The 23,357-nt window shown below is 49.6% G+C and overlaps 1 protein-coding gene across 1 annotated transcript in view; it reads left to right on the top strand.

Moving 5' to 3' along the window:
- slc9a6a (solute carrier family 9 member A6a) overlaps positions 1-23,357 on the top strand; it is a 142,365-nt gene that overhangs the window by 98,788 nt on the left and 20,220 nt on the right. The window contains exons 9-15 of the mRNA XM_070882067.1: positions 1,872-1,960; positions 7,746-7,859; positions 9,083-9,194; positions 15,056-15,209; positions 17,455-17,518; positions 18,043-18,122; positions 20,556-20,661. Coding sequence (XP_070738168.1) covers positions 1,872-1,960; positions 7,746-7,859; positions 9,083-9,194; positions 15,056-15,209; positions 17,455-17,518; positions 18,043-18,122; positions 20,556-20,661 — 719 coding nt within the window. The remainder of the gene's footprint in view (positions 1-1,871; positions 1,961-7,745; positions 7,860-9,082; positions 9,195-15,055; positions 15,210-17,454; positions 17,519-18,042; positions 18,123-20,555; positions 20,662-23,357) is intronic.

Here is a 23,357-nt window from a genome sequence, read left to right as displayed (position 1 = left end):
TCACTGAGGAAGGAGAAAGATTGAGAAATTGTTTACAAACAGTTAGTGCAGCTTGGAATTTTTGGTCACAGTTAGTGGTTGAGGCAGAGACCATCGCATCTCAAGGGAAAATCAGATCATTGTTTGAAGCAGAGGAAGATACAGTGCTATGGGGAGAGAGCGGGGCAGTGGGATTAGTTTGGAGATTGATATACTGCTATGCGGAGAGCGGGGCAGTGGGATTAGTTTGGAGATTGATACAGGGCTATGGGGAGAGAGTGGGGCAGTGGGATTAGTTTGGAGATTGATAGTGCTATGGGGAGAGAGCGGGGCAGTGGGATTAGTTTTTGATTGATACAGGGCTATGGGGAGAGAGCGGGGCAGTGGGATTAGTTTTTGATTGATACAGGGCTATGGGGAGAGAGCGGGGCACAGCCTCAAAATACGGGGAACTAATTTAAAACCGAGTTGAGAAGGAATTTCTTCTCCCAGAGGGTTGTGAATCTGTGGAATTCTCTGCCCAAGGAAGCAGTTGAGGCTAGCTCATTGAATGTATTCAAATCACAGATAGATAGATTTTTAACCGATAAGGGAATTAAGGGTTACGGGGAGCGGGCGGGTCAGTGGAACTGAGTCCACAGCCAGATCAGCCATGATCTTGTTGAATGGCGGAGCAGGCTCGAGGGGCTAGATGGCCTACTCCTGTTCCTAATTCTTATGTTCTTATTAGTTTGGGATTGATGCAGGGCTATGGGGAGAGAGCAGGGCGTTGGATTAGTTTGGGATTGATACAAGGCTATGGGGAGAGAACGGGGAAGTAGGATTAGTCTGGAGATTGATACAGGGCTATGGGGAGAGAGTGGGACAGTGGGATTAGTCTGGGATTGATACAAGACTATGGGGAGAGAGCGGGATGGTGGGATTAGTTTGGGATTGATACAGGGCTATGGGGAGAGAGTGGGGCAGTGGGATTAGTTTGGGATTGATACAAGACTATGGGGCGAGAGCGGAGCAGTGGGATTAGTTTGGGATTGATACAGGGCTATGGGGAGAGAGTGGGGCAGTGGGATTAGTTTGGGATTGATACAAGACTATGGGGAGAGAGCGGAGCGGTGGGATTAGTTTGGGATTGATACAGGGCTATGGGGAGAGAGCGGAGCGGTGGGATTAGTTTGGGATTGATACAGGGCTATGGGGAGAGAGCGGGGCGGTGGGATTAGTTTGGGATTGATACAGGGCTATGGGGAGGATATCCGAGGTTATATGTATTGGGGAAGGATTGAACGGGCTGGGCCTCTTTTCTTTAGGAATGAGAAGACTGAGGGGCGACCTGATAGAGGCCTTTAAGATTATGAAGGAGTTTAATGGAGCAGGCTTAGCGAAGATGTTTCCACTTCTGGGGGAGACCAGAAATAGGGGCCATCGATATCTGATATTCACCAATAAATCCCATGGGGAATTCAGGAGAAACCTCTTTACCCAGAGAGGGGTGAGAATGTAGAACTCGCTCCCACAGGGAGTGGTTGAGGCGAGTAGCAGGGATGTATTTGAGGAGAAGCTGGATAAACAGATGAGGGAGAAAGGAATAGAAGGATATGGTGATGGGGTGAAATGGAGAGGGGTGGGAGGGGGCTGGTGTGGAGCATAAACCCCGGCAGGGATGGTGGGCCGAATGGTCTGTTTCTGTGCTGTAATTCTGTGAATAATATTTCTAGTTTGTATTAATATTGTAGGGCGTTTAGTTATGGAATTTGGTGATTGAATAAATCAAATGATGTTTCTATAACACGGGGAACTTCCTGTTCTGGAGATGGTGTTCTGCAACCGTTGTTTCTGTGAAAAGGAAGTGAGTGAATCCTCTTTAATAAACCGATTGCCTTGCTGCTTTGCAGGAGTGGTGGCTGTCTTGTTCTGTGGGATCACGCAGGCTCATTATACCTACAACAACCTATCCCCCGAGTCCCGAGTCCGCACAAAGCAGGTAAGACATGTCGGTTTGCAGTGACCCAGCCAATGGGACACCCTCCCGAAACCCTCCCTTCACATCCCCATTGGGTCAAGTATGGCGGCATCATTTCCTGCAACCCCACAGTCCCAACTGGAACATCCTTTCTGTGTGTAAATGCTCGCAGACCCTTGCGATGTGTTGTTCACCGAGTCACTGATCAGACTCGCCAGTTTGCTGTTTCACTGCAAGGACATGAGTAAATCAGCAGTCTATCCGTTCACATCGCTGGCATTTCCCGGAACCTTACTGTGTAACGGGGGCGGGGCTAGAGAGCGAGGGGCGGGGACCGACAGCGGGGGCGGGGGCAGATGGTGTGGGTGGGGCAGGAAGTAGGGCTAGACAACGGGGTGGGGCTAGGGGCAGGGACAGGCCGGGGCGGGGCAGGGATAGACAGTGGGGGCAAGGCTAGAGGTGGGGACAGATGGCGGGGGTGGGGCTAGGGGCGGGGAAGAGCGGGGCTAGAGGGCGGGGACAGATAACGGGGGCGGGGCCGGGCTAGTCAGTGGGGACAGGGATAGGCAGTGGGGGTGAGGTCTCCCGGGATACTCTGACTAACTGGACAGACTCGCCAAGCGGGGATATTCCAGCAGGTTCATCACATGACCTCCCATCTAAAAGCGCCCCGCCCCCACACACCCGCCATTGGTCCATCCTCCAGCCGCCCCGCCTCCCCACAGCCAATCAGAAAACGTAAGAACATAAGAAATAGGAACAGGAGTAGGCCATTCGGCCCATCGAGCCTGCTCCACTATTCAATAAGATCATGGCTGATCTGATCTGATGGACTCAGTTCCACCTCCATGCCCGCTCCCCATAACCCTCGACTCCCTTATCGTTCAAAAATCTGTCTATCTCCACCTTAAATATATTCAATGACCCAGCCTCCACAGCTCTCCGGGACAGAGAATTCCACAGATTTACAAACTTCTGAGAGAAGAAATTCCTCCTCATTTCCGTTTTAAATGGGTGACCCCTTATTCTGAGACTATGCCCCCTAGTTCTAGATTTTCCCACGAGGGGAAGCATCCTCTCTGCATCTACCCTGTCAAGCTCCCTCAGAATATTTTATGTTTCAATAAGATCACCTCTCATTCTTCTAAACTCCAGTGAGTAGAGGCCCAACCTGCTCAACCTTTCCTCATAAGACAAACCTTTCATCTCAGGAATCAACCTCAAGAACCTTCTCTGAACTGCCTCCAATGCAAGTGTATCCCTCCTTAAATACGGAGACCAAAACTGTACGCAGTACTCCAGGTGTAGCCTCACCAATACCCTGTACAGTTGTAGCAGGACTTCCCTGCTTCTATACTCTATCCCCCTTGCAATAAAGGCCAACATTCCATTGGCCTTCCTGATTACTTGCTGTACCTGCATACTAACCTTTTGTGTTTCACGCACAAGGACCCCCAGATCCCTCTGTACCGCAACATTTTGTAATCACTCTCCATTTAAATAGTAATTAGTTTCTTTATTTTTCCTGCCAAAGTGGATAACCTCACACTTTCCCACATTATACTCCATCTGCCAAATTTTCCCCCACTCATTTAGCCTGTCTATATCCCTTTGCAGATTTTTTGTGTCCTCCTCACAATTTGCTTTCCCACCCATCTTTGTATCATCAGCAAATTTGGCTACATTACACTCTCTGCTTTCTGTTAGTTAGCCAATGTTCTAACCACGCTAATATATTACCCCCAGTTCAGTGAACTCTTATCTTGTGCAGTAACCTTTTAGGTGGCACCTTATCAAATGCTTTCTGGAAATCCAAATACATCACATCCACTGGTTCCCCCTTTATCCACCCTGCTTGTTACATCCTCAAAGAACTCCAGCAAATTTGTCAAACACGATTTCCCTTTCATAAAACCATGCTGACTCTGCTTGACTGTATTATGATTTTCTAAATATCTTGCTTCTATATCCTTAATAATGGACTCTAGCATTTTCCCAACGACACATGTTAAACTAACTGGTCTATAGTTTCCTGCTTTCTGTCTCCCTCCTTTCTTAAAAAGAGTTGTTATATTTGGGTTTTCCAATCTGCTGGGACCTCTCCAGAATCCAGGGAATTTTGGTAGATTACAACCAATGCATCCACTATCTCTGCAGCCACTTCTTTTAAGACCCTAGGATGCAGGCCATCAGGTCCAGGGGACTTGTCCACCTTTAGTCCCATTAGTTTGCCTGGTACTTTTTCTCTAGTGATAGTGATTGTTTTAAATTTCCCCTCCCAATAGCCCCTTGATAATCTATTATTGGGATACTTTTAGTGTCTTCTACCGTGAAGACCGATACACAATATTTGTTCAAAGTCTCTGCCATTTCCCTGTTCCCCATTATTAATTCCCCAGTCTCATCCTCTAAGGGACCAACGTTTACTTCAGCTACTCTTTTCCTTTTTATATACCTGTAGAAACTCTTACTGTCTGTTTTTATATTTCTTGCTAGTTTACTCTCATAAACTATCCCCTCTCTTGTTTTTTTAGTCATCCTTTGCTGGTTTCTAAAAATTTCCCAATCCTCTGGCCTTCCACTGTTCTTGCAACATTGTATGCCTTTGTTTTCAATTTGATACCATCCTTTACTTCCTTCGCCACGGATGGTTCATCCTTCTCTTAAAGTCTTTCTTTGTTACTGGAACATATCCTTGCAGAGCATTATGAAATATCTCCTGAAATGTTTGCCACTGCTTATCTACCATCTTACAATTTAATTTATTTTCCAAGTCCACTTTAACCAACTCTGCCTTCATACCTTTGTAATCGCCTTTATTTAAGTTCAGGACACAAGCTTGAGACCCAACTTTCTCACCCCCCAACAGAATTTGAAATTCTACCATGCTATGATCACTCTTCCCAAGAGGATACTTCACTACGAGGTCATTAAGGGAAGGGAATAGACACTTTGTGACCTGATTGGATGATTCTAAATTGTTGGAGAAACGGCCTTTCTTCCCTCATCTCCAATATTTCTGTAATTAATAAATGAAAGAAAGCATGCAATTCTGTTCAATGGCCCTCGGATTTCTCTCCCGGGGTATCCGGAGATTAACTTTCAATTCCCAGAGACCCCAGGGCAATCCTTGGGGACTGAACGGAAAAGATGATCAGCAGTTGCGATATATCCTTCACCGATCGCAATCCCAGCTCTCAATCCCCAGCCGCACTGTGCGAGAGGTGGGGGGGGGGGGGGCGGGGGGCGCGGTTTGTGGGGGAAGGAGTCTGGGGAAGTTAGTTTCTGTTTATCTTCAGGCTGACAGATACAGTAAAAAAGAAGTTTAATTTATTCACTACCTCGGGATGTCCCAAAGCGCTTTACAGCCAATGAAGTACTTTTTGAAGTGTAGTCACTGTTGTAATGTAGGAAATGTGGCAGTCAATTTGCGCACAGCAAGCTCTCACACACAGCAGTGAGATAACAACAACTTGTATTTATATAGCATTTTTAATGTAGTGAAACGTCCCAAGGCACCTCACAGGAGTATTATGCGGAATTTGACACCGAGCCGCATGTGACCAAAAGCTTGGTCAAAGAGGTATGTATTAAGGAGCATCTTGAAGGAGGGACGAGAAAAAGAGAGGCGGAGAGGTTTAGGGAGGGAGTTCCAGAGCTTGGGGCCCAGGTAGCTGAAGGCACGGCCACCGATGGTCGAGCGATTATAATCAGGGATGCTCAAGAGGGCAGAATTAGAGAAGCGCAGACATCTCGGGGTGGTTATGGGGTTGGAGGAAATTACAGAGATAGTCAGGGGCGAGGCCATGGAGGGATTTGAAAATAAGGATGAGAATTTTGAAATCGAGACATTGCTTAACCAGGAGTCAATGTAGGTCAGCGAGCACAGCGGGTGATGGGTGAGTGGGACGGTGCGAGTTAGGACACGGGCACCCGAGTTTTGGATCACCTCTAGTTTAAGTAGGGTCGAATGTGGGAGGCCAGCCAGGAGTGCGTTAGAATAGTCAAGTCTAGAGGTAATAAAGGCATGGATGAGGGTTTCAGCAACTGATGAGCTGAGGCAGGGGCGGAGACGGGCGATGTTACGGAGGTGGAAATAGGCGGTCTTCGTTATAATGCGGATATGTGGTTGAAATCTCATTTCAGGGTCAAATATGACACCAAGGTTGCGAACAGTCTGGTTCAGCCTCAGACAGGAGTTGGGGAGACGGATGGAGTCGATGGCTAGGGAACGGAGTTTGTGGCGGGAACCGAAAACAATGGCTTCGGTTTTCTCAATATTCAATTGGAGAAAATTTCTGCTCATCCAGAACAGGATGTCGGACAAGCAGTCAGACAATTTAGACACTGTGGAGGGGTCGAGAGAAGTGGTGGTGAGGTAGAGCTGGGTGTCATCAGCGTTCATGTGGAAACGGACGCTGTGTTTGCGGATGATGTCACCAAGGGGCAGAATATAGATGAGAAATAGGAGGGGGCCAAGGACAAATCCTTGGGGGACACCAGAGGTAACGATGCGGGGGTGGGAAGAGAAGCCGTTGCAGGTGGTTCTCTGGCTACGATTAGATGGATAAAAATGGAACCAGGCGAGTGCAGTCCCACCCAGCTGGACGATGGTGGAGAGGTGTTGGAGAAGGATGGAGTGGTCAACCGTGTCAAAGGCTGCAGACAGGTCGAGAAGGACGAGGAGGGATAGTTTATCTTTGTCACAGTCACAAAGGATATCATTTGTGATTTTGATGAGAGCCGTTTCGGTACTGTGGCAGGGGCGGAAACCGGATTGGAGGGATTTAAACATGGAAATGCGGGAAAGGTGGGCACGGATTTGGGAGGCGACAACACGTTCAAGGACTTTGGACCAGACAGGGAGTTTGGAGATGGGGCGGTAGTTTGCAAGGATGGAGGGGTCGGGGGTTGTTTTTTTGAGGAGAGGGGTGATGACAGCAGATTTGAGGGAGAGGGGAACAGTACCCGAGGAGAGAGAACCGTTAACAATGTCGGCTAACATGGGAGCCAGAAAAGGAAGTTGGGTGGTCAGCAGTTTGGTGGGGATAGGATCGGGGGAGCAGGAAGTGGGTCTCATGAACAGGATGTGCTCAGAAAAGTCATGAGAGGAGATCGGAGAGAAACTGGAGAAAGATGTGAGGTCAGGGCTAGGGCAGGGGGCTTCCTTAGAGGAAGTTTGGCCCGGTGGGCTAGGGAAGGAAGGGAAGAGGCAGAGGTGGCCGAACGGATGGTATCAATCTTAGAGACAAAGAAGTCCATGAGCTCCTCACACTTATTGTCGGAGGTGAGGGTGAAGACTGGGGAGAGGGGTTTAAAAAGGCAGTTTGCAGTGGAGAATAGAAGCCGGGATTTATCTTTACATTGCAGACTGATTCTGGAATAGTGAGTGATTTTGTCAGACGAGAGCAGGACCCGATAGTGCTTTATGAGGTCCAGCCTGATCTGGCGGTGAATGGCCGAGCCAGTTATCCACCATATCCGTTGTCGTATGCGTCCCTTGGATTTAAAAGAGCGAAAATCAGGAACATAGGAATGGGAGGAGGCCATTCAGCCCCTTGAGCCTGTTCCGCCCTGATGGGGCAGAGGAACCTGGGGACTGAAGTTACTGGAATGGAAGTTAAAGACAAACTCCCGATACTCTGGGATTTGGTCGGGAGTGGGGTGACAGTAGGAGGATTAAGCTCCCAATGATGTGGTTGAGATGATTGTTGAACTGAGACTCTGCCTGCGTTATGTTTGGTGATTGTGATTACATTAATCTGGTATGGATGAATATGCAAATGATGTATTTTGTGTTTTCCAGTTATTTGAACTCCTCAATTTCTTGGCCGAAAACTTCATCTTTTCCTACATGGGATTGACTCTCTTCACCTTCAAGAGCCACATCTTCAATCCCACCTTCATAATCACAGCTTTTGTATCCTTTCTCATTTTTCATTACCTGATAAGTGGCAAATACCATTCACACCACACAAGAGCCAGGCAATGACCATCTCCAACAAGCGAGAGTCTAACCACCTCCCCTTGACATTCAACGGCATTACCATCACCGAATCCCCCACCATCAACATCCTGGGGACCATCATTGACCAGAAACTTAACTGGACCAGCCACATAAATACTGTGGCTACAAGAGCAGGTCAGAGGCTGGGTATTCTGCGGCGAGTGTCTCACCTCCTGACTCCCCGAAGCTTTTCCACCATCTACAAGGCACAAGTCAGGAGTGTGATGGAATACTCTCCACTTGCCTGGATGAATGCAGCTTCAACAACACTCAAGAAGCTCGACACCATCCAGGACAAAGCAGCCCGCTTGATTGGCATCCCATCCACCACCTTCAACATTCACTCCCTCCACCACCAGCGCACCGTGGCTGCAGTGTGTACCATCTACAAGATGCACTGCAGCAACTCACCAAGGCTTCTTCGGCAGCACCTCCCAAACCCGCGACCTCTACCCGCTGGAAGGACAAGAGCCGCAGGTGCATGGGAACACCACCACCTCCACGTTCCCCTCCAAGTTACACACTATTCCATCAGCGTCACTGGGTCAGGATCCTGGAACTCCTTCCCTAACAGCACTGTGGGAGCACCTTCACCACACGGACTGCAGCGGTTCAAGAAGTCGGCTCACCACCACCTTCTCAAGGGCAATTAGGGATGGGCAATAAATGCCGGCCTTGCCAGGGATGTCCACATCCCGAGATGAAATAAAACTGCAAAGTACCTACTTTGCAAGTGTCGTGTTCAGAGTCGAGATGTTTGTGTTTCTGAAGTTCTGGTGATAGAGATTTAGATCCGTGATTATGGGATCCTCCTTGTGCTCTGAATGTAGATATAATCACAAGGTAGAAAAGAAATGGTGCGTGGAAAATACGGTTTTCTTGTGTAAGTTATAAGATGAGTTGACTTAAGTTTAATGAAAGTGTAATGTTCGGTTTCTTGTTACCGGGCTGGAATATGAATTGCGATCTGTTCCACAGAACCCAGCATAGTACAAAGTGAGCTGGCTCCAGAAAGGTGTTGCATATTAAATATGCAACGAACATTTAGTTGATTGATTTCTGTATCGGTGGATTATTTTGGCTATTTGTCGCTGCTCCGTAATTCCTGCCATTTATTCCTTGATTCCGCTAACTAGCTCGCTGTGTTCCTCGGGAGAGCCGCTAATATTTACCCACTGTCCTTCCTCCTGAACCTGGGCCGGAGAAAAAGGATTGGCTCCAACCTGCAGCATATGATGATGTTCGCTGGTACGCTCAGTGTGACCCTGTGAATTATATTATTACACTACGGTAAAGTACGGGAACGGTAGCACAGTGGTTATGTCACGGGGCCAGTAATCCAGAGGCCTTGGCTAATGATCAGGAGATACGAGTTCAAATCCCACCACAGCAGCTCGGGGAATTTAAATTCAATTAATTAAATAAATCTGGAAATAAAAAGCTGGTATCAATCATGAATCTACCACCCTTAACCGGTCTGGGCTGATATGTGACACCAGACCCATAGCAATGTGGTTGACTCTTAAATGACCTAGCAAGCCACTCAGTTGTACCAAATAACAGCAGTTCAAGAAGGCCACCTTCTCGAGGACTAGGGATGGGCAATAAATGCCAGCATTTCCAGCGATGCCCACATCCCAGGAATGAATAAAGGTTTAAAAAAAAATGATCTATAATATATTCAAAATCTTACATCTCCCGACATCCTGTCTACTTTTTCCGTTGTAAATTACTGTTAACTTTGAGATGTCGCCGCACCACCTCTGGTGGGAGGGTGTAATTACAGTGTGATTAATATGGAGTTAAACTAATATGGCAGGGGGATGGGAATCAATGCAGGGAGACAGAGGGAAACAAAAAGGAGACAAAAGCAACAGATAGAAAGGAGATGAGGAAAAGTGGAGGGCAGAGAAACCCAAGACAAAAAACAAAAAGGGCCACTGTACAGCAAAATTCTAAAAGGAAAAAGGGTGTTAAAAAAACAAGCCTGAAGGTTTTGTGTCTTAATACAAGGAGTATCCGTAATAAGGTGGATGAATTAACTCTGCAAATAGATGTTAACAAATATGATGTGATTGGGATTATGGAGACGTGGCTCCAGGATGATCAGGGCTGGGAACTCAACATCCAGGGGTATTCAACATTCAGGAAGGATAGAATAAAAGGAAAAGGAGGTGGGGTAGCATTGCTGGTTAAAGAAGAGATTAATGCAATAGTTAGAATGGACATTAGCTTGGATGATGTGGAATCTATATGGGTAGAACTGCAGAACACCAAAGGGCAAAAAACGTTAGTGGGAGTTGTGTACAGACCTCCAAACAGTAGTAGTAATGTTGGGGAGGGCATCAAACAGGAAATTAGAGGTGCATGCAATAAGGGTGCAGCAGTTATAATGGGTGACTTTAATATGCACATAGATTGGGCTAACCAAACTGGAAGCAATACGGTGGAGGAGGATTTCCTGGAGTGCATAAGGGATGGTTTTCTAGACCAATATGTCGAGGAACCAACTAGGGGGGAAGCCATCTTAGACTGGGTGTTGTGTAATGAGAGAGGATTAATTAGCAATCTTGTTGTGCAAGGCCCCTTGGGGAAGAGTGATCATGGTGGAATTCTGCATTAGGATGGAGAATGAAACAGTTAATTCAGAGACCATGGTCCAGAACTTAAAGAAGGGTAACTTTGAAGGTATGAGGCGTGAATTAGCTAGGATTGATTGGCGAATGATACTTAAGGGGTTGACTGTGGATGGGCAATGGCAGACATTTTGAGACCGCATGGATGAACTACAACAATTGTACATTCCTGTCTGTCGTAAAAATAAAAAAGGGAAGGTGGATCAACCGTGGCTATCAAGGGAAATCAGGGATAGTATTAAAGCCAAGAAAGTGGCATACAAATTGGCCAGAAATAGCAGTGAACCCGGAGACTGGGAGAAATTTAGAACTCAGCAGAGGAGGACAAAGGGTTTGATTAGGGCAGGGAAAATGGAGTACGAGAAGAAGCTTGCAGGAAACATTAAGACGGATTGCAAAAGTTTCTATAGATATGTAAAGAGAAAAAGGTTAGTAAAGACAAACGTAGGTCCCCTGCAGTCAGAATCAGGGGAAGTCATAACGGGGAACAAAGAAATGGCGGACCAATTGAACAAGTACTTTGGTTCGGTATTCACGAAGGAGGACACTAACAACCTTCCGGATATAAGAGGGGTCAGAGGGTCTAGTAAGGAGGAGGAACTGAGGGAAATCCTTATTAGTTGGGAAATTGTGTTGGGGAAATTAATGGGATTGAAGGACGATAAATCCCCAGGGCCTGATGGACTACATCCCAGAGTACTTAAGGAGGTGGCCTTGGAAATAGCGGATGCATTGACAGTCATTTTCCAACATTCCATTGACTCTGGATCAGTTCCTATCGAGTGGAGGGTAGCCAATGTAACCCCACTTTTTAAAAAAGGAGGGAGAGAGAAAACAGGGAATTATAGACCGGTAAGCCTGACATCGGTAGTGGGTAAGATGATGGAATCAATTATTAAGGATGTCATAGCAGCGCATTTTGAAAGAGATGACATGATAGGTCCAAGTCAGCATGGATTTGTGAAAGGGAAATCATGCTTGACAAATCTTCTGGAATTTTTTGAGGATGTTTCCAGTAGAGTGGACAAGGGAGAACCAGTTGATGTGGTATATTTGGATTTTCAGAAGGCTTTCGACAAGGTCCCACACAAGAGATTAATGTGCAAAGTTAAAGCACATGGGATTGGGGGTAGTGTGCTGACATGGATTGAGAACTGGTTGTCAGACAGGAAGCAAAGAGTAGGAGTAAATGGGTACTTTTCAGAATGGCAGGCGGTGACTAGTGGGGTACCGCAAGGGGCCTCAGCTGTTTACACTGTACATTAATGATTTAGACGAGGGGATTAAATGTAGTATCTCCAAATTTGCGGATGACACTAAGTTAGGTGGCAGTGTGAGCTGCGAGTAGGATGCTATGAGGCTGCAGAGCGACTTGGATAGGTTAGGTGAGTGGGCAAATGCATGGCAGATGAAGTATAATGTGGATAAATGTGAGGTTATCCACTTTGGTGGTAAAAACAGAGAGACAGACTATTATCTGAATGGTGACAGAATAGGAAAAGGGGAGGTGCAACGAGACCTGGGTGTCATGGTACATCAGTCATTGAAGGTTGGCATGCAGGTACAGCAGGCAGTTAAGAAAGCAAATGGCATGTTGGCCTTCATAGCGAGGGGATTTGAGTACAGGGGCAGCGAGGTGTTGCTACAGTTGTACAGGGCATTGGTGAGGCCACACCTGGAGTATTGTGTACAGTTTTGGTCTCCTAACCTGAGGAAGGACATTCTTGCTATTGAGGGAGTGCAGTGAAGGTTCACCAGACTGATTCCCGGGATGGCGGGACTGACCTATCAAGAAAGACTGGATCAACTGGGCTTGTAGTCACTGGAGTTCAGAAGAATGAGAGGGGACCTCATAGAAACGTTGAGAATTCTGATGGGTTTAGACAGGTTAGATGCAGGAAGAATGTTCCCAATGTTGGGGAAGTCCAGAACCAGGGGTCACAGTCTAAGGATAAGGGGTAAGCCATTTAGGACCGAGATGAGGAGGAACTTCTTCACCCAGAGAGTGGTGAACCTGTGGAATTCTCGACCACAGAAAGTTGTTGAGGCCAATTCACTAAATATATTCAAAAAAGAGTTAGATGTAGTCCTTACTACTAAGGGGATCAAGGGGTATGGTGAGAAAGCAGGAATGGGGTACTGAAGTTGCATGTTCAGCCATGAACTCATTGAATGGTGGTGCAGGCTAGAAGGGCCAAATGGGCTACTCCTGCACCTATTTTCTATGTTTCTATGTGACATGGTTACATAGGAAGTTTGCATTACAAGTCATTGAAAGTTGGCATGCAGGTACAGCAGCTGGTGAAGAAGGAATTTATATTAATGGGAATATGTAGAAGTAAGGACAGAATGTGTGACTTTAAAGTGGGGATGAGTGTCTGTCCTACTCCGATTACCCCCCCCATCCTCAAACCCCACGCGGCCGTGCAGTTAAAAGGGAACATTGCTCCTTGCGTGCATCTCCACGGGACATTGACTCCGTTTTAGAAACATAGAAAATAGGTGTAGGAGTAGGCCATTCGGCCCTTCAAGTCTGCACCACCATTCAACAAGATCATGGCTGATCATTCCCTCAGTACCCCTTTCCTGCATTCTCTCCATACCCCTTGATCCCTTTAGCTGTAAGGGCCACATCTAACTCCCTCTTGAATGAACTGGCATCAACAACTCTCTCGGTAGGGAATTCCACAGGTTAACAACTCTCTGAGTGAAGAAGTTTCTCCTCATCTCAGTCCTAAATGGCCTAACCCTTATCCTAAGACTGTGTCCCCTGGTTCTGGACTTCCCCAACATCGGGAACATTCTTCCTGCATCTAACCTGTCCAGTCCTGTCAGAATCTTATATGTTTCTATGAGATCCCCTCTCATCCTTCTAAACTCCAGTGTATAAAGGCCCAGTTGATCCAGTCTCTCCTCATAAGTCAGTCAGCCATCCCGGGAATCAGTCTGGTGAATCTTCGCTGTACTCCCTCAATAGCAAGAATGTCCTTCCACAGATTAGGAGACCAAAACTGAACACAATATTCCAGGTGAGGCCTTACCAAGGCCCTGTACAACTGCAGAAAGACCTCCCTGCTCCTATACTCAAATCCCCTAGCTATGAAGGCCAACATACCATTTGTCTTCTTCACCGCCTGCTGTACCTGTATGCCAACTTTCAATTACTGATGAACCATGACACCCAGGTCTCGTTGCACCTCCCCTTTTCCTAATCTGCTGCCATTCAGATAATATTCTGCCTTCGTGTTTTTGCCCCCATTTTTGGAAGTCTTTTCAGTCTGGAGGACGATCTGTTTGTCATCGAGTCCACTTTCCCCTCTGTGTCAGTTATTCAGAGGCTTGAAGTATAACCTCAACTACTTCAACCTTGGGCCACATCTCTCTGTCACTTGAGTGTCTCTCCCACAGTGGGTACAGACTGAGTCCATCAGGACATTTTCAAATCCCTCTCAATTGCCCACACCCTCAAACATTCTCCCTAGATGTATCCACACATTCTACCACAGGAGCCCTGTTCCCTGGGCCAAGGTTTGTATTCTTGGATCAATCAATACTGTGGATAATTTAATCAAATGCTGAATTGGTTTAGGAAGAAGATGCTGCCAAAGTCATAGTGAAAGAGGAGGTAGTTGAAATACTGGATGGGATAAAAATTGATAAAGAGGAGGTACTAGAAAGGCTGGCTGTACATGTTCCTTAAAGTAGATAAGTCACCAGGACCAGATGGGATGCACAGGAAAGTACAGGTGGAAATTGCAGAGGTACTGGCCATAATCTTCCAATCCTCCTTAGATACGGAGGTGGTGTCAGAGGACTGGAGAATTGCAAATGTTACACTCTTGTTCAAAAAAGGGTGTAAGGATAAACCCAGCAACTACAGTCCGGTCAGTTTAACCTCGGTAGTGGGGAAGTTTTTAGAAACGATAATCAGGGACAAAATTAACAGTCACTTTGACAAGTGTGGATTATTAAGGAAAGCCAGCAGGGATTTGTTACATGCCCCCTGTGCTTGCTGAACTACATTAACTCCCAGTCCGGCAACACCTCGAATTTCAAATTCTCATCCTTGTGTTCAAATCCCTCCATGGCCTCGCCCCTCCCTCCCTCCCTCTCTGTAACCTCCTCCAGCCCTACATCCCTCCCAGATCTCTCTGCTCCTCTAATTCTGGCCTCCTGATTTCCTTCACCCCGCCTCTCTACCTCTCTGCTCCTTAAAACCTACCTCTTCACCAAATTTTTGGTCACCTGTCCTAATATCTCTTTGTGACTCGGTGTTAATTTTTGTCTGATTACGCTCCTGTGAGTGTCTTGGGATGTTTTACTATTTGAAAGGCGCTATATAAATACAAGTTGCAGTTGTAATACCCGCAGCTTTAGTGTTAAACAGGATTAGCGCGGCCAACACCTGTTGCGTGTATTGGGGACGTTGCTCCGAGGCACAAGCTGTCTAAGCTGCGAATGACTGTGTTCCAGGTTTGAGAGGGGCCATGGCATTTGCCTTGGCCATTCGGGACACTGCGACCTACGCACGGCAAATGATGTTCAGCACAACACTTTTAATCGTCTTCTTCACTGTCTGGGTCTTTGGCGGAGGAACGACACAGATGTTGTCCTGGCTTCGAATCAGGTGAGACGTTGGGTGCAAACGGCGGCAGTCTGAGCGGAGTATTTGGGAGCGCCACGTAGCGGATTCTGGGTAGTGTGATATGAAGAGCAGCTGAGGAGGTGAATTATCTCTGAAAGGTAAATGCATGAACACCAGCAAGCTTCTCATTGACAGGAAGACTCCAATCCCAATATCACTGATCATTCAGTCAGTGCGTGGTTTTCAATTACAGTCACACCACAATTTGCTTAATGTAAGATTATATAACAGCGGAACTCCACGATGCCCTGTGAGGGAGTGCACTAAGACACAGTGGGGCTTCACGAGAACTCCACGATGCCCTGTGAGGGAGTGCACTAAGACACAGTGGGGCTTCACGAGAACTCCACGATGCCCTGTGAGGGAGTGCACTAAGACACAGTGGGGCTTCACGAGAACTCCACGATGCCCTGTGAGGGAGTGCGCTAAGACACAGTGGGGCTTCACTGGAACTCCACGATGCCCTGTGAGGGAGTGCACTAAGACACAGTGGGGCTTCACTGGAACTCCACGATGCCCTGTGAGGGAGTGCACTAAGACACAGTGGGGCTTCACTGGAACTCCACGATGCCCTGTGAGGGAGTGCACTAAGACACAGTGGGGCTTCACGAGAACTCCACGATGCCCTGTGAGGGAGTGCGCTAAGACACAGTGGGGCTTCACTGGAACTCCACGATGCCCTGTGAGGGAGTGCGCTAAGACACAGTGGGGCTTCACGAGAACTCCACGATGCCCTGTGAGGGAGTGCACTAACAGACACTGGAGCTTCACTGGAACTACCAGCTTGGCACAGGGCTGAGAACCCTGGACTGTTTCCGCCGGGGCTGAAAGGTTCAGGGGCTGATTGAGGATCAGTGAGAGATTGTTTTTGCTGCTCAGTGGGATGGGAACAAGAACCAACAAATAAAAATAATCACAAAAATAATTAAAGGGGAGGTTAGAGAAACATTCTTTACTCAGAGGGCGGTGGGAATGTCGCAATCTGCTCAACCAAAGTCAGAAATTTATAATAATTAGAAAATTGTTTGAAAAACTGGAGCATTAGTGTGGGATTAGACTGGGTGGGATATTAAACATAGAAATTTATAGCGCAGAAGGAGGCCATTCCAGCCCATTGTGTCCGCGCCGGCCGACAAAGAGCCGCACGGCCCTTGGTCAGCAGCCCTAAAGGTTACATATAAACCTATGAACAATGACGGAAAGGCAAAGAGCACCCAGCCCAACCAGTTCATCTCACAAAACTGCGACACCCCTTATACTGAAACATTCTACACTCCACCCCAACCGGAGCCATGTGATCTCCTGGGTGAGGCAAAAACCAGATAAAAACCCAGGCCAATTTAGGGAGAAAAAATCTGGGAAAATTCCTCTCCGACCCATCTAGGCGATCGACACTAGTCCAGGAGATCACCCTGGCCGTATTCTATTCCCTGCAATGCTTACCATTATATCTGCACCGTCCAACAAAAGGTCATCCAGTCTAATCCCAATTACCAGCTCTAGGTCCATAACCCTGCAGGTTACTGCACTTTAAGGGCCCATCCAACCATCTCTTAAAAGGGTGAGGGGGAGAGTGGGATTAGACTGGGTGGGATATTACAGGGTGAGGGGAGAGGTGGGATTAGACTGGGTGAGGTCAGGTTGGGAGATGCTGGTAAGTTTCCAGCTCCAGGTCAGATTAAGAGAACGGGAAATGGCTCTCTTTCTTGGCTCTGCATGTTGCCGCTGTGATGTGGAGGATGTTGAGGGTGTATAACTAGCAGTGAGTGTGTGTTTTACTCTGTGATGTGAGGGATGTTTGGGGTGTATAACTAGCAGTAAGTGTGTGTTTTACTCTGTGATGTGAGGGATGTTGAGGGTGTATAACTAGCAGTGTGTGTTTTACTCTGTGATGTGAGGGATGTTGAGGGTGTATAACTGTAGAGGTAAGCGTGTGTTTTACTCTGTGATGTGAGGGATGTTGAGGGTGTATAACTGTAGAGGTAAGTGTGTGTTTAACTCTGTGATGTGAGGGATGTTGAGGGTGTATAACTGTAGAGGTAAGTGTGTGTTTTACTCTGTGATGTGAGGGATGTTGAGGGTGTATAACTGTAGAGGTAAGTGTGTGTTTTACTCTGTGATGTGAGGGATGTTGAGGGTGTATAACTGTAGAGGTAAGCGTGTGTTTTACTCTGTGATGTGAGGGATGTTGAGGGTGTATGGTAAGCGTGTGTTTTACTGGTTTCAGAGTGGGAGTCGATGCTGACCAGGACCAATCTGTACATATCGACCAATCGCAGGACGGGAGCGCAGTGAGTATAACACGGGGCACAATGCGCTCTGATGGAGTTTGAGGGGAACTTTCAGCAGTTTGTTTTTCACTTAAATCTGGAGTTTATTTAATGTGGGAAAGAAATAGCGGAGAGCCACAGAATCTCACAGTACGGGGGAAGACGGAAGACCATTCGGCCCCTCGTGCTGTGAGCGATCCAATCAATCCCACTCCCCCCACTCTCTCCCCACAGCCCCGTAAATATTGTTAACTGATTGTCGGGCAGCTTGTGCCACGAAGAATAATATTGCTGACCTCACCTGACTGGGGAAAAACTTTGAACAAACTTTCCAAGTGAAAAAAATGAAGTTTGATCAGGTGATGATGTGGCCCAATGGGAGCTCAGGAAACGCTCGCTGTCTCTCTCAGAATGTTAAACCTTCTCTCATTGGCTATTGTTGGGAGGAGGGAGCAGAGGGAAAGATTTTACTTTGTGTGAAGTGTTTTAGGTGTGTGCGTGTGTCAATGACGATTCACACTGTTTAACCTTTTCTATTTCTATAGGACGTTCCTGAAGGGCAGGGAACGAACACGAAGGCTGAGAGCGCTTGGCTCTTCCGGCTGTGGTACACGTTCGATCACAAGTATCCTTTGTCTGCTGGGACCATCTGCCCCAACCTCTGCTTCCCCCCACAGTGATGGAGCGGGCCGCATTTCACCGTGAGACTTCATAAGAACATAAGAATTAGGAACAGGAGTAGGCCATCTAGCCCCTCGAGCCTGCTCCGCCATGAGCATGAGATGTAAATTGATCTCTGTGCACAGTGCTCACTGTCACAACAGGCAGCTCAATCTGTCGCTGGATTCATTGCAGTATTTTCATCCTTAAATGTAGTCAGATTGTGTTATCAGACCCACCAGTTTTCAGTCCCCCTAGAGACATCATCTAAAACATAAGAACGTAAGAATTAGGGTCAGGAATCGGCCATTCGGCCCCTCGAGCCTGCTCCGCCATTTAATAAGATCATGGGTGCACATCCACTTTCCCACCCAATCGCTGGATTCCCTTAGTGCTCAAAAATCTAGCGATCTCTGCCTAGAATATACTCAACAACTGAGCCTCCACAGGCCTCTGGGGCAGAGAATTCCAAAGATTCAGAACCCTCTGAGTGAAGAAGTTTCTCCTCATCTCAGTCCTAAATGGCCGACCCCTTATCCTGAGACTGTGACCCCTGGTTCTAGTCTCCCCAGCCTGGGGGAAACATCCTCCCTGCATCTACCCTGTCAATCCCCCTCAGAATCTTGTGTTTCAATGCAATCACCTCTCATTCTTCTAAACTCCAGAGGGTGCGGGCCCATTCTACACAATCTCTGACAGGACAGTGCTCTGGTCCTAGGGGACACCCTAGTAATCATCGGTCAGCAGGTGCAGGTTGGGCTCTGCCTAGAACATGTCCCCAGGCTGATTCTCTCTGGCAACTCCAGCAGGTTTGATCTGACAGTTCCATGCACCCCACTGGCTATCCTGGGGTGGGGTAATGTTACTGGCCAACATTGGGCTCAGTGGATAATCTGTCTCTCCTTCATTGACTGTTGACATTAGTGATCCTCTCAAACGTCCCGCCAGCCCTAAAACTGCCAACCAGAGTGTGCTCGTCCCACTTGCTCATTGGAGTGAAGGACGGGTGAACAGAGGGCAGCGTTTGAAGCGCGTGTTCTGGTCGATAAGGTGCAGAGGGAGAGAGAGATCAGGAGATGTGAATCGGCGAGTCACATCTCCTGCAATGTGTGGGATGGCCCAGCAGGGGGAGCTCCAGGGCAGACAATGGATACATGAGGGGGCCAGGTTTCCAAATCTGATTGACTGTTTCACCAATCATATGACCTGTAACTGCCTGCTCCCGCCATTGGTCGCCCGACAAGTCCATCCTCACGGCCCGCGGCCAATCGGAAAGCGAGCAGACCCTTCGATACCCGATTGGATGATGCTTGTCTTTATCCCGTCTCCTGTGATCCTCTCCCACATTTCCCACAGCAGGAGATGAATCAATAAATTTCCGGAGACTCGGGGAAGATGCGGGAGAGCAGGGAGGGGAGCTATTCAGCACATCAGCCTGGCTGTTATCAGCAAGTACAGGTCCACAGATCCCTGAAGGTAGCAGGCCAGGTAGATAAGGTGGTTAAGAAGGCATACGGAATACTTGCCTTTATTAGCTGAGGCATAGAGCAGGGGGGCAGTGCCTGAACTGTATAAAACACTGGTTCGGCCACAGCTGGAGTACTGTGTGCAGTTCTGGTCACTGCATTACAGGAAAGATGTGATTGTACTGGAGAGGGTGCAGAGGAGATTTACGAGGATGTTGCTGGGACTGGAGAATTTTAGCTATGAGGAAAGATTGGATAGGCTGGGGTTGTTTTCATCGGAACAGAGGAGGCTGAGGGGAGACCTGAGTGAGGTGTATAAAATTATGAGGGGCCTGGATAGAGTGGATAGGAAGGGCCTATTTCCTTTGGCAGAGGGGTCAACAACCAGGGGGCATAGATTTAAAGTAATTAGGGGGAGGTTTAGAGGGGATATGGGGAAATTTCTTCACCAAGAGGGTTGTGGGGGTCTGGAACTCACTGCCTGAAAGGGTGGTAGAAACCCTCACCACATTTAAAAAGTACTTGGATGTGCACCTGAAGTACCGTAATCTACAGGGCTACGGACCTAGAGCTGGAAAGTGGGTTTAGGCTGGGTAGTTGTTGGTCGGCCGGCGCGGACATGATGGGCCGAAATGGCCTCCTTCTGTGCTGTAAATTTCTGTAATTCTATGACATACGAAGAAAAACTTCAGTGGTTGAGGCAGAAACTGTCAACATTCAGGATTAGACTGGAGAAGGGGATGAAGGGATACAGGAACAGGGAAGCAACACATTCCAGATCACGAGCTCGCGGTAAAAACATTCTCCTCCTCTCTCCCCGCTGTGGGAAACACTGGCTTTTACATACTGACAATTTCTGATTTTTCACTCGGCCATTTCCTCCCCTTCCAGCCAGGCTGTTAATTTGTTTTTCCTTCACGGAAGTTAACCAGTTATTTGAAACCGATCCTCACTCACAGCGGCCCACCGCTGACCACAACGCTGCCGGGCTGGTGTGGGCCCATTGCACGATGCCTGACCAGCCCACTGGCCTACGAGGTGACAGCCGCTTACATCTCCGCGACTCTCCGCGAATCTCTATAGTAGCATTTGTTACAGGATTCCATAAGTTTCACCAAGCTGGCATTTGCTCTTTGTGTGTCCGTGAAGACAGCGGCCCCACAGGAAGCTCGGGAGTGGGCTCGGGGAGGGCTTGGGGAGTGGACTCGAGTGCAGAGGGCTCGGGGAGCGGGCTCGAGGGGAGGGGAAGGGGCTGGGGGAGGGAGGAGGGGCTCCGGTAAGGGGAGGGGCTCGGGGAGAAGCCACGGGAATGTCTGTTGCTGATTTATTTCAAGATATTCCCGGTCACTGAGCATCGGTCAATCCGATCCCTGATCGCGGTCAGTGAGGCTCTGACAGACTGAGGGTCAGTATGTGGGGGGGGTCACCGGGGGGGGGGGGGTCAGAATGTGGGGGCTCACCGGGGGGTCAGTATGTGGGGGGGTCACTGGGGGGGTCAGTATGTGGGAGGTCACCAGGATGTCAATAAGTGGGGGGGTGGTCACCGGGGGGTCAGTATGTGGGGGGTCAGTATATGGGGGGTCACTGGGGGGTCAGTATGTGGGGGGTCACTGGGGGAGTCAGTATGTGGGCGGTCACCAGGATGTCAATAAGTGGGGGGGTGGTCACCGGGGGGTCAGTATGTGGGGGGATGACTGGTGGATCAGTATATGGGGGGTCACTGGGGGGGTAAGTATGTGGGGCGTCACCGGGAGGTCAGTTTGTGGGGGGGGGGGGGGTCACAGGGGGGCCAGTATGTGGCAGCCAGGTGCATTTATATACTTAGTGTCTGCCTGTATGTAGGTATGTGTGTTTATATTGTATATTGCGTACGAGGTGTGTACAGAGTCGGCCGTGACTCAGTGGTCAGCACTCTCGCCTGTGAGTCAGAAAGTGTGGACTTGAGCACATAAATTCAGGTTGACACATCAGTGCAGTACTGAGGGAGCACCACACTGTCGGAGGGACAGGACTGAGGGAGCACCGCACTGTCGGAGGGGCGGTACTGAGGGAGCGCCGCACTGACGGAGGGGCGGTACTGAGGGAGCGCCGCACTGTCGTGGGGGCGGTACAGAGGGAGCTCAGCACTGTCACAGGGGAGGTACTGAGGGAGCGCCGCACTGTCGGAGGAGCGGCACTGAGGGAGCGCCGCACTGTCGGAGGGTCGGTACGGAGGGGGCACCGCACTGTCGGAGGGGCGTTGCTGAGGGAGCGAGTCACTGTCAGAGGGGCAGTGCTGAGGGAGCGCTGCACTGTCGGAGGGGCAGTGCTGAGGGAGCGCCGCACAGTCGGAGTGGCGGTGCTGAGGGAGCGCCACACTGTCTGAGGGGCAGTAGTGAGGGAGAGCCGCACTGTCTGAGGAGCGATATTGAGGGAGCGCCGCACTGTCGGAGTGGCGGTGCTGAGGGAGCGCCACACTGTTGGAGGGGCAGTAGTGAGGGAGCGCTGCACTGTCGGAGGGGCAGTAGTGAGGGAGCGCCGCACTGTCGGATGGGCAGTACTGAGGGAGCGACACACTGCCGAAGGGGCAGTGCTGAGGGAGCGGCGCACTGTCGGAGGGACAGTGCTGAGGGAGCGCTGCACGGTGGGAGGGGCAGTTCTGAGGGAGCGGCGCACTGTCGGAGGGGCAGTAGTGAGGGAGTACCGCACTGTCGGAGGGGCAGTGGTGAGGGAGCGGCGCACTGTCTGAGGGGCAGTACTGAGGAAGTGCCGCACTGTCGGAGGGACGGTACTGAGGGAGCGCCGCACTGTCGGAGGGGCGAAACTGAGTGAATGCCGCAGTGTCGGAGGGGCGGAACTGAGGGAGTGCCGACTGTCGGAGGGGCGGTATTGAGGGAGCGCCGCACTGTTGGAGGGGCGGTATTGAGGGAGCATCGCACTGTCGGAGGGGCGGTACCGAGGGAGCGCCGCACTGTCGGAGGGGCAGTACTGAGGGAGCGCCGCATGGTCGGAGGGGCAGTTCTGAGGGAGCGCCGCACCGTCGGAGGGGGAGTACTGAGGAAGCGCCGCAATGTCGGAGGGGCAATGGTGAGGGAGCGCCGCACTGTCGGAGGGGCAGTGGTGAGGGCACGCCGGACTGTCGGAGGGGTGGTATTGAGCGAGCGCCGCACTGTTGGAGGGGCGGTACTGAGGGAGCGCTGCACTGTCGGAGGGGCAGTACTGAGGGAGTGCCGCACTGTCGGAGTGGTGGTACTGAGGGAGCGCCGCTCTACAGAGGGAGTGCCGCACTGTCGGAGGGGCGGTACTGAGGGAGTGCCGCGGTACTGAGGGAGCGCCGCACTGTCGGAGTGGCGGTACTGAGGGAGCGCCGCACTGTCGGAGGGTCGGTATTGAGGGAGCACCGCACTGTCGGAGGGTCGGTATTGAGGGAGCACCGCACTGTCGGTGGGGCAGCACTGAGGGAGCGCCGCACTGTCCGGGGGGCAGCACTGAGGGAGCGCCGCACTGTCGGAAGGGCAGTAGTGAGGGAGCGCTGCACTGTTGGAGGGGCAGTACTGAGGGAGCGCTGCACTGTTGGAGGGGCAGTACTGAGGGAGCACTGCACTGTTGGAGGGGCAGTGCTGAGGGAGCGGCGCATTGTCGGAGGGGCAGTGCTGAGGGAGCGCCGCACTGTCGGAGGGGCAGTTCTGAGGAAGCGCCGCACTGTCGGAGGGGCAGTTCTGAGGAAGCGCCGCACTGTCGGAGGGGCAGTACTG

The sequence above is a fragment of the Pristiophorus japonicus genome, chromosome 6 (genome assembly GCF_044704955.1).
Source record: "Pristiophorus japonicus isolate sPriJap1 chromosome 6, sPriJap1.hap1, whole genome shotgun sequence".
In the NCBI taxonomy this organism is placed as follows: domain Eukaryota; kingdom Metazoa; phylum Chordata; class Chondrichthyes; family Pristiophoridae; genus Pristiophorus; species Pristiophorus japonicus.
Note: the sequence above shows the minus strand (reverse complement) of the source record. Positions and strands in the feature narration are given on the sequence as shown.